The 11,754-nt window shown below is 36.0% G+C and overlaps 1 protein-coding gene across 2 annotated transcripts; it reads left to right on the top strand.

Moving 5' to 3' along the window:
- The first annotated feature begins 7,412 nt into the window (after positions 1-7,412).
- On the top strand, positions 7,413-11,709 carry LOC128861710 (uncharacterized). Of its 2 annotated transcripts, XM_054100050.1 has the most exons (5): positions 7,413-7,918; positions 7,989-8,225; positions 10,385-10,674; positions 10,735-11,124; positions 11,223-11,709. In XM_054100050.1, exons 2-5 carry the CDS (start codon positions 8,021-8,023, stop codon positions 11,652-11,654), a joined length of 1,317 nt encoding a protein of 438 aa, XP_053956025.1. In that variant the 5' UTR covers positions 7,413-7,918; positions 7,989-8,020; the 3' UTR covers positions 11,655-11,709. The 2 variants fall into 2 exon arrangements, with proteins under 2 accessions (XP_053956025.1, XP_053956024.1); XM_054100049.1 differs by having other exon boundaries at positions 7,413-8,225.
- Positions 11,710-11,754: the final 45 nt, after the last annotated feature.

Here is an 11,754-nt window from a genome sequence, read left to right as displayed (position 1 = left end):
TATTTTAAAACAAAACTTGCAAGAAAGTGCGAAAAAACTGTGTGTTGGAAATAATTTTTATTTTCATGTCCCTCACATTCTTCCAACACCACCGCAGTCTCCAGACTTGAATCCTATAGAACATTTGTGGGATGAACTCGCTAGGCGTGTCGCTAAAATTAACATAACTAGCAAAACACAACTAAAGGAGGTACTCCAACAGGAATGGCAAAGTTTGAGTCGAAATGTGACTAAAAAATTAGTTAACTCTACGCCAAATAGACTTAATGAAGTCATCAGGCAAAAAGGAATGCCTACTAAATATTATAATTTCATTGAGCTTAATATTTAAGTTTATGTTAGTTTTAAATAAAGAATAAATTTGTGTGTTTTTCCTAGAATAACACTTTCGATTATATTAATTTTTTCTCAAGATACAGTTTATAGAATGAAAAATTAGTGGTTGTGTGAATAATTTTGTCCGTGTGTGTACGTACATACATATGTGCCGAGTATGTTGTTTTTCCCATGGTTACTCATACGCCACCGTTTTAGCATAGAACTTTCCTTTCACAAAAACACAAACACACAAAACAGCTTGCTTACCCACAACGTGTTCGGTTTAAGGTCAAGGCTACACGGACGTTACACTACTGTGGTGACAGAATTAAAGTTCACATACCTACGTTGCCATTAATTTACATGGTCCAACGGATTCCAATGACTCATATGGATTTCCATACGGGTACTTCTTGGAGGGCATGCACGTAAGCCCTTCCGAGTTCACTTGGCCACATACGGATGCAGTTTTATGCGAATACAGCAACAAATGTCGCTTGTTTCTGTGGTACTAGCAATGACATTGGACGTCGTGTGATCGACATTGACAAGTCGGAATGCCGCTTTAAATGAGCATTCGTGCATTGTATTGCAGCAGACCAATTCACTCGTTTCTATGTCTAGCTAACTGTTTATTCAATTACTTGTATGTTTTGAATTTTGCATTTGCATTTTAATTTGCATTGCTTTACGCATTTAAAATCCAGACATGCAAGTATTTTATCTAACTCTAAACGCACATATGCGCGTGTATATATACGCATACATACATGAATTTGTATTCATGCATACCCACAAAGGCAAATGCAAGTAGTTGTATGAAAGCAACAATTGACGAGCGCATGAATGGCCGGTTGGAGGCAAATCTATGTACATTCGTTTATATGTACGTATAGGCGCATATGTGCGTGTGAGTTATCGAACGAATTGTAGAATAGAAGAAATAATGGAAAAACTGCACTAACGAACAGCCGTGTTGTTGAGTCTATGACAAGTAACAAAAGTAAGCCAAGTGCAATAACTGTGTATGTTTAAAAGTATCTCAAGGATATGCATGCATACGAATATCAAGGTCAATTGTCGATGTGGTCGACACAGTAGTGTAGTATACAGCTAAAGGATTTTAACAAATTAATTAATTTATTGTTAAATATACAATCGAAATTTTTAGGAATAATGTAAAAAAAATTATTATTTGTTATGAATGCAGCCTGGTATTTGGATCTTAGAAAATTAATTAATTTAAAAATTGAAGAATTAATTCAAAAATTTTAAAATTACTTTTTTGTAATCAAATATTTTTAAAGCATAACAAATTGAGAGCAAAGTGTACAAGTTTTAGACAGAAATATAGCATTATTACGTAGTTATAGCAACTATTTGAAGACGCGTCGGTGTCACATCCTGTAAATGGCGTAATTTAAAATGCATTTTCACGATACAACATTGCTTTAAGCGGCGTGGGTGTTTGAAACAAGTCTATCTTTGGTTGCGTTGACTTTCACTTGTATAGGTGTTAGTCTATATTGCAATATAATGGCTTCGATCGGTACTGGAATCGCTGAGTTAAGAAAATCGATAATTCCGAAGAACCATGATTTTTCACTTGTTGTTTTACAAATCTATAATTTTTTTATGTATTAATTTTTATTTATTATTTAGATGAAATTATTATTATAGTACATAATTGAGGCAACTAGCAGCAAAGCTTATCGGCCATTATTAATAAAAATGTGTCCAAAAACAGATTTCATTACTGAATAAACATAAAAAACTTTACTTAACTAAATATCTTAAAATCAAAAATTAAAATATTAGGCAAAAAACCTGTAGCAAAGGGCGATCAGTTTGGAGGTAATTTTTCCAATAGAGGGTTTTTGACAGATCACGCGTGACTACCGTCAAACTAAATACATTTTTTTCCAGTATTCATTAGGTCTGTTCATGAAATAAATAATTTGTAACACTTGATATAATTTGGAAAGTTTTCGTGTTCATGTACCCAAGTACAGAAAGTGATAGAAAAAAAAGCTCCAAGTAGGAGAAAGTGATAGAGAAAAATTACATTTCATTTTGAGGGGAAGTTGCAAGTTTTTACTGTATACATTTTTACTTGAATTTGCAAGTGAGAGAAACAGCTGATTAAACGCGAATTAAAATTCGTGTCGAGTCAAAGTTCTAAATTTAAATAAAAATTGTGAAAGTGGAGAATGTAAGTAAATATATTTTACATAATAGGTCTATTTATAAGTTCGTGCGGTTTTACAACAGATGGCGTAACTTGATTATTATTCCATCGATCCACATTTCCAAACATTCATTGGAGAGCTACTGTCGTAAGGCACAAACGTCAGTATAAGTTTTTTATTTGAAGCGTAAACAACAATATTTTTACCACACTTGAAAATGTCGAATTTCGTGCCAAATAATGTGTTTTTGCGGGGAATTCTTCTTCATTATTTTAATATGAAGAAAAAAGCAGCCGAAAGTCATCGTATCTTGGTGGAAGTTTATGGTGAGCATGCTCTATCTGAGCGAACGTGCCAGAAGTGGTTTGCACGCTTTAAAAGTGGTGATTTTGGCTTGGAAGACGAAGAACGCGAGGGTGCGCCGCCAAAGTTCATGGATACCGAATTGGAGGAATTGCTCGATCAAGATCCGGCTCAAACGCAAGAAGAGGTTGCAAAAACTTTGGGAGTTGATCAATCAACCATTTCCAAACGTTTAAAAGCCATGGGAATGATCCGAAAGGTAGGCCATTGGGTGCCGTATGAATTGAAGCCAAGAGACGTTGAACGCCGTTTTATGGCATGCGAACAACTGCTTCAACGGCACAAAAGAAAGGGTTTTTTGCATCGAATTGTGACTGGCGATGAAAAGTGGGTCCATTACGACAATCCAAAACGTCGGGCAACGTATGGATACCCTGGCCATGCTTCAACATCGACGTCGGCGCAGAATATTCATGGCCTGAAGGTTATGCTGTGTATCTGGTGGGACCAGCTGGGTGTTGTGTATTATGAGCTACTGAAACCGAATGAAACGATTACGGGGGATGTCTACCGACGACAATTGATGCGTTTGAGCCGAGCACTGCGAGAAAAACGGCCGCAATACGCCGATAGACACGACAAAGTTATTTTGCAACATGACAATGCTCGGCCACATGTTGCACAAGTGGTCAAAACATACTTAGAAACGCTCAAATGGGATGTCCTACCCCACCCGCTGTATAGTCCAGACCTTGCGCCATCCGATTACTATCTCTTCCGATCGATGCAACATGGCCTGGCTGACCAGCACTTCCGTAATTACGATGAAGTCAAAAAATGGATCGATTCGTGGATTGCGGCAAAACCGACCGAATTTTTCACAAAGGGAATCCGTGAATTGCCAGAAAGATGGGAAAAAGTAGTAGTAAGCGATGGACAATATTTTGAATATTAAATTTGTAACCATTTTACGTCAATAAAGTTTCAAATTTCGAAAAAAAACCGCACGAACTTATTCATAGTCCTATTAAAATTTATAAAGTTTATTTGATTTCATATATTTAATAGGAATCAGCCAATGATATAGAGGTGTGCACTTCTGAACCACAGCCTCCAGTCAACGTTGCTGCAGTTTCCGAAATACAAATCGAAAGCATTTAAGGTAACTTTTGTGTGTTTATACTTGTACTTCTTGGTTATTAACTAATTTGGCAATAGGAAGCAAGGAAGATATGAAAAAAGCTATGATTGCTACAACAATACAATTGCTAATGAAATGTTCTTCATCTGACAGCGATGATGAAATGGAAGAAATTCTTCAGGACAAAATAAAATCATAGATGTTAACCTCTTTATTTTCCATTTTAATTTTCCAACCGAAACAAAACTTATTTTTCCCGCCAACAATTTAATCAGCTGATCGTAAAACTTGCAAATTGTTACTGGTTTTGCGTTCATGTACTTTTTTGATATTTTTCTCTTTGAGAGCGAATTTTGGGAAATTAAGTTACTGGCAAGATGCCAAATAATTTTTACATGAACAGACTTATTGTAAACAAGGTTTACAAATCGTACAATTGTATTACGAAAATCGACGCTCTGCCACTCAAGAACAGCTCATACATCTGTTGAAAACAAACGTTCGGTGCTGCCCATGGGCTGGAAGAATCATGGGCCCATATTTCTTCAAACACGAGGCTGACGCCAATGTAACAGTGAATGGCAAACGCTATCGTGCCATGACTTTTTGATAGCGAAAATTAAAGCCCGAGATCTCCACAACATTTGGTTCCAACAAGACGACGCTACTTGTCACACAGCCCGTGAAATGGAACAATGGATTTACTGCGTCGTCGTTTCGGTGAGAAATTTATCTCTCGTCTCGCACCAGTGTATTGGCCATCAAGATCGTGCGATATCACACCTTTGGAATTTTATATGTGGAGGTATTTTTATTCACGGGAAACCGACCGAAGACCTCCTGCTAGTCATTCATAATTGGTGTTTACGGATGGCCGAATTACGGCGCAGTTGCGGACAACATTTGGAAGGGACTATGTTTACAAAATAATTGTGATGAATGGTTCTACACAGAAATAATAAAGACTGTCCAATCAATGAGTTTTCGTTGTTTCATTTCAATTTAAAATCCGATACCTCTAAACTGAACATCATTTATATATAATCGAGTTGCTAGATCTATTAGTGCATAAATGTAACTCACAGCCATGATCTTAGGTGGAGTTTCTGATCTTTGAATTCTTTGATATATTTCGAGACCGAAGCAATCTCAATTGAGGGCAGAACTATGAGCACTATACAAGAGGTCACAAGAAAATTCAACTGTTAAAACAAGTAAATATTTATACGTTTTTTAAGTTATTTGTCTGGGCGACAGTTCTTAAATCAAAATGCTTTGCCATGACATTCAACTATAATACTCGTATCACCTAAAGCTAAGGCTATAGTGTAAGTTTAAGCGTTATTGTTAATCCACGTTCCTTCCTGTGCCTTTTTTATAAAATTCTCCCAATGTTCTACCAAAACAATTAATAACAAAAAAAGCAAAAACATTTGTGTTATGAAAACAAATTAAATCCATATCGCAATGTGGCAAAAAAAAACACAGCCCTGTGAGAATTATAGATATTATTACTAATAGATAACTAATTTTTTATTTTTAAATTTATTAACTTTTTTAATTTTTAATAGATTAATAAAGCTGTGCTGCCTCATTCAACCGCTCATGTGACATCGTAGTTCTTAACCCTCTCACCTCATTAAGGCCAAATATTTTACATTTGTCTTGCTAATAAAATTTAATAAGAGCAAAAAATACGGTAAAATGATTTATTTACTGTTTCAATTTTCATTAGTAACGTTTATGCTATCATATAGTTTCTGCTTTAATAGAAGAAATGGCATGAATCAAATACTAAAAATATTAAAAAAAAAAAAAAAATGATGACGTAGTGCTTTTGAAATTTTTCACTTTGCTTACATTTTTTTCTTTTGCATTTTCCGCAATGAAAAATTGAGCCATTCTATTACTCCGCTATTGTAAACGAATTTCTATTACGAAAATCATAATTTTCAACGAATTTCACTTATCAGTCACCCAAACACTCAATTACAACACTTTTTTGTTTTCTATGTATCTTTGCTCTCTTACTTTGTAACATTTCATTAAATTTAACCTTTAAGTTTCAGTAACCGATAGTTAAGATATTTAAACATGACAATACACAATTTCTTTATTTCTTTTACTCAGAATTTTAAGCAGAGTTCTGTGCTTCTTACCATGCTACATAGCATAATCATAGCATAGCATAGCATGTGTTTTTAAACTCTTTGCAAAAGAGAAAATGTGCTAATTCCGCGTATTCTAATGATGCCTACGATAAATTTCATTAGCAATATTTAATTAAGATTGGATTGAAACTAAAAAATCTTTGTTTTTTCTATGACCAGCTATTTATAGCTACTCCACATTGGGTACTCTGTATAAATGGTTCATCATCCAAAATGTTGTTTATTCGCTGGGTAGAGATAAAAAATTAATAAAAATAATTTTGCTTAGTATTTTTCTAATTGGTGGATTTTCTTTCATTTTTTGAGGCATAACAACACAAGTAGCTTAATAAACCGCAGGCAGTGATAACACGTAGAATCGATGGCGTCCAGAAGGAGCGAATATTGATGTACTTATATACCTTGAAGTTATTGAAGGCAGCTCTGAGAAAGAACTGAAGACACTAATAATAATAATGAAAAGTTACGTTGGATGAAAGTGAATATTGAAGAGCATAAAGAAAATATTTGTGTATTAATAAAAAAAATGTAAAAAGCAATATCTGAAACGTCCGCAGCTCAACAACTGATTCACTCAAATTCACTCAGGACCGAGCAGCGCTGCCGCGATATGCGCAACCTGTTGCAATCTATCTATCGGCAACGCGGTATTTAGTTCTAGCTTAAGAGTGCAACGCTCCAACTATAATACAGAAGCTATATGACTTTGTTACACAGTGTTATTTTGGTACTATATGCGCTCATGCACTTGAGTAGCTACAAGCTCAAGCACACACAAGTGCATACATATGCATGTAAGGTGTGACATTGGCAGACAATCAAAATTGCTCATACGTCATGTTGTCCTTGAGCTTTAATGTGCAATTGTAACTACACATATTATAGTTGACATTTGTTTTGGTCTCACTTCTGGTCGTGCCTATGTCGCTATGTTGCCGGCTTTGCTAGACACATTTTCATTATATTTTATTTTATTTCCCTTTTGCTATTCATTGCTGTCTTTTTTTTCTAACACATTGCACATGTTTGTTGTAAAATATAAATAAATGAAACAGAAAACGCTTAAAAAATTAAGCAAAATAAAACCGAACCGGTCGATGTAGGTATAGCGTCAAGTAACTTGCCTCTCTAGTGATAGCGTCGGTGGCGTCAGTGGCCACTCACATATATACGTACATACATATGTATATACAACGCCCGCTGCATTGATTGCAACTGCATCAATGCTAGAGTTGGTCACACACGCGCCCAGCAATTGGGGATTTAGTTCTCACTTAGCGGTTGTCTCAAACAGAATGTTTGCGAATTTAGCATAATTTTAGAGAATTTGCTTCTTCTTATTTTATACCGTTGCGGATAAGTGCAAAGAATGCTGTTTTTTAGTTGTATCACAGCATAATTAAAATGAATTGTTTATAAACAAACGCGTAACGGAACTGTGTCACTAGAGTACTACAAAAAGTAACATGCTTCATCAATTTACGTACACTCGGATATAAGTGATGAAGTAACCATTTTCACTTGGTCTTAAATTGAGTGATTTCGAATTCGATGAACAGTTTTTCTTATAATTTTGGTAAAGTAGGGAAACTATGCGGTCAGCTGGATTTTAGCTACTACAGCATTTGTGCATTCATATGCGCGTATACATGTGTGTGTGTGGTGCGTATGCGTATATTTCCGCTGCGCTTAGCGCTAATCAGCGCTTTGCGGCAACACCATCAATATGCTACCACATTTTAAACGGCGGTGAACGGTGAAAAACGGTTCGATTTCGGCACTGGCATGAAGAACGGGTATCACGCTGTTGAATAACAGTATTACAAACAGAATTTCATAAAATAAATTTACATAATACATCCTTAGTTGGATTTCCGGTGGATTTTGCATGCGAATGCATGAAAATGGATGACGTCGTCTGTGAGTACGAAGAGGATGTGGAAGCTTTGTGCAGTTATGTATCTTTGAGAAAAGTGATACCATTCGATGTAAGATACTGGCGATATTCGGCAGGCAGCGGTGAAGGAGACAACTACATGTCGGTAGTAAAACGCATAGAAGTAAGCACCCACGGATTTGACAGCGGGATGGAGATGCACAAAGGTTTAATAGATTTAATGATGATTTTTTTGTATCTTTCAGCAATATTATATTATTTGTATAGCGCTTTAAGCAAAAGTTCGTAGTATACCACATGCTCTCAAATCAAAAATCATAAGCCTAGAGTGACGTGTATATCAGGTGTTTAGGTCGAGCTTCAATTCTCTGTTCTTCCAATTTGTGTCACCTATCTGGAAGATCCGCAAAAGAAGAGATTTAGAGCTTCCGCAATAATTTCTATGATAATCATTTTTATTGGGGAAATCCACGGAGCTTTGCGATGTCGTGGTTTTCACAATCCTTCCAGAGGTCTTCCAACACATTGAGGAATTGTCTACGTATAATGTTGCAGCTTCTTCTGCCCCCAATACTTATTAAAAAAATGTATATATTTCTTTGCCTAAGGTAGATCGTCGAGAATTTTTTTCCGTACTTAGCCGTAGCCGAATGAGTTGGTGCGTGACTACCATTCGAAGTACGTAGATTCGAATCTTAGTGAAACACCAAAAGAAGAAAAAGTCGTCGGTCGGCCCTCGGCAGACAATGGCAAATCTACGAGAGTATTTCCGGCATGAAAAAGCTCTTTATAAAAAATATTTGCTGTTCGGAGTCGGCTTAAAACTTTAAGTCTGTCCATTTGTGGAACAACTTCAAAACGCACGCCACAAATAGGAGGTAGAGCTCGGCCAAACACCCTAAAAGGGTGTACGCGCCAATTATATATATATATATTTATATAAAGGGTTTTTCAATCGGGTCGATTTTGGCGCCCTGTGGCAGCCATTTTGTTTTGGTGACATCTGTCAAATCTTTTATTTGTTATTCAGTTGCTTATACCAAATCATCATGGCAAGTTACACGATTGAACAGCACGTTCAAATGATAAAACTTTATAATCAAAATGAGTGTTCATTAACGCAAACGTTGCGCGCATTGCGCCCATTTTTCGGTAGACGTGGTGGCCCTTCCAATTTCTTATGGCCCATATTGAACCATATGGACCTAGACGACATGTGGTTCCAGCAGGACGGCGCTACGTGCCACACAGCAAACGCCATTTTATTCCATTTCAACATCTACCCGCCCTTATTGAAAAACCCTTTATATAACACATGGGCAGAAAACTCCCGGGCCTAACACATGGCACTTATTTTATTGCATTCACCTGTTTTTCGGTTAGTTATAACCTTAAAAAGGCAGCTGTTAAAACTTCACGCTTATATTTAACTTTATTCCATTTATAACGACAATTTGTAAAGTTATTTCAGAGTGAAGCTAGATTAAGCGTTTCCAGCACTTGCCACTTTTACACAAAATAATGCATATAAATATTAACAATTAGCCAATTTGCCAATTCTTTTCTGTTTGCCTTCAAACTTGGCTTACATTTACTTATCATTAGTTATATTTATTCAGTATCATTATAATTTTTCAATATAAATACATATATACTCCCACATGCACACATATGAATCTAATATTTCCCCCATCATACCCATATTTCGTTTATCGCAATGACCTTGCGCAGCGTCATTTTATCAACTCACCGACATTACAAATATCCCATATATATATTTGTATATAAGTATATACCAAAGGCATTTCTATTTCCCATGGAATGTATGAAAGTATTTAGCAGAATCTACACGGCCTCCCTACTAACACAACAATCGTCCACATATTCTGTCACTCTCATTTAATCTCTTTCAGTTTTGTATTGAACCGCTGGCAAAGGCACTCAATTTAATTTTCTAATCTCTCTCGTAAAGATCATTTGCGCGCATGATAATAACAGTATTTGTCTTATTTTTATTATTTTCCACCCGCTTCCACTCATATCGACAGTTTCTTTCACTGAAATTTTATAAACAAAAATCAGCTGGTACACACCGTGCATGTTGTTATGTGGCATAATTGTTGTTTTTTTTTTGTTCAATAGTACATATCCCAGATACATGAGCCTCTGGTATGTGAGGTGTAGAAAAAAATAATATACCCTCGGCACCAGTTTTTCATTGCGATAGTAACTCTATTTACCAACTAAACTAAGCTTTAATATTCTTTATGTCATATGTACATGCATACGTGTGTACCTTGCTTTATATGATTCACACAACTTTATAATACTTAAAAACCACCACTAACTTCAATACCTATTTCAGGTGCACAATATTTTAGTTTTATAGTTAAAAGGCAAATTTTAAGCCAATCACGTCGTACTCTTTTTCGCTGCGATGAAGCATTTTGCAATGAAATAAACGCCTATACGCACGTGGTACCAGTTCTAGAAAAATATTTCGTCAACGGAGATACAGTATTTCCGCAATGCTACTATGCCGGCACAGATAAAAAAGGCGAGCTAATTGCACTGAAGGATTTGACAAAGCTCGGTTATCGCATGCCCAATCGTTTAGTGCCGTTCGATCTTCACCACTGTGAAATAGTGATGAGGGTAAGATTTTTGGGCGTTTATTCAAAAATGTTAGACACACAATTTTTTGCTTCCCTTCAGGAACTGGCCAAGTTACATGCCACATCTATAGCGGCGAAACATTTGGATGATAGCGATTTTCGAGAGCGTTATTGTAAAGTAAACGAAATTGTGTATTGCCGAGAAGCCGAAAACTTTTATGGAAATTTACTTACTTCTTCAATAGAGGAATCGTTAAAAAGCTTACGGGAATCCAACATCGATGGTAGTCTTTCGGATCCGATTTATCTTATAGAACAACTAAAAACTGAACTGTATCAGAAAATTATGCACATGATTAATAATGCCAGCGATTGCGTCAGTGTGATGTGTCATGGTGACTTGTACGTCAATAATATCATGTTTAAGTCTTGTAATGAGGAGAACGATACGTACTATGCACCGAAGGAAGTGAAATTCTTTGATTTACAGGTGAAATGACAAGGCAGTAGATACATATGTGTATACCTATATATAAATGCAGTAGCATTACATGATTCAATTATTCTTACGTGTTTTTCTTCGTACAGGCAATGCGTTACACTTCGTTCATCTTTGATATACTTCATTTCATGTTTACCAGCACGAAACGTGATCTTCGTGATGCGCATACAAATCGCTTGCTGGAGACATACCGCAGCGCACTGCATAACAGATTGGAAAAACTTTTGAGTTCGCGTGAACATTTAGCATCTATTCGTAGGACTTTTTCACTAGCGAATATCATGAAGGAGTTTTCCACGCATGCTCTCTACGGTTTAGCTGTTTCGATGTGGGTGTTGCCTGCGATAACATTCGATCCAAATAACATACCCAATTTAGATGTCATCAGTGAAGCTGTCCCAAAAGCCAACGAAATCAAGGTTACACAAAAGTTAACTGAAGAATATCATTCTAGAATTAAAGACCTTGCGTTGGAGTTTCATGAAAATGGATATTTCGGCCCTTGGCTAGAGAAGTAGTTCAATTTACAATAGTATAATTTAGCAAGAATTGTTTACTTTAAGTAGGTCACAAACAAATTAATATAATTAGCTCTTATTTATTGGATATTGTTCGTAG

This window comes from Anastrepha ludens, chromosome 4 (assembly GCF_028408465.1).
Source record: "Anastrepha ludens isolate Willacy chromosome 4, idAnaLude1.1, whole genome shotgun sequence".
Taxonomy (NCBI): domain Eukaryota; kingdom Metazoa; phylum Arthropoda; class Insecta; order Diptera; family Tephritidae; genus Anastrepha; species Anastrepha ludens.
Note: the sequence above shows the minus strand (reverse complement) of the source record. Positions and strands in the feature narration are given on the sequence as shown.

Excerpts from the sequence above, each read along its gene's own strand:
- LOC128861710 (XM_054100050.1), top strand. The coding sequence starts at position 8,021 with ATGAAAATGGATGACGTCGTCTGTGAGTACGAAGAGGATGTGGAAGCT. Across the intron at positions 8,226-10,384 it reads CGGGATGGAGATGCACAAAG|GTGCACAATATTTTAGTTTT; the intron begins GTTTAATAGATT and ends TACCTATTTCAG. Across the intron at positions 10,675-10,734 it reads ACTGTGAAATAGTGATGAGG|GAACTGGCCAAGTTACATGC; the intron begins GTAAGATTTTTG and ends GCTTCCCTTCAG.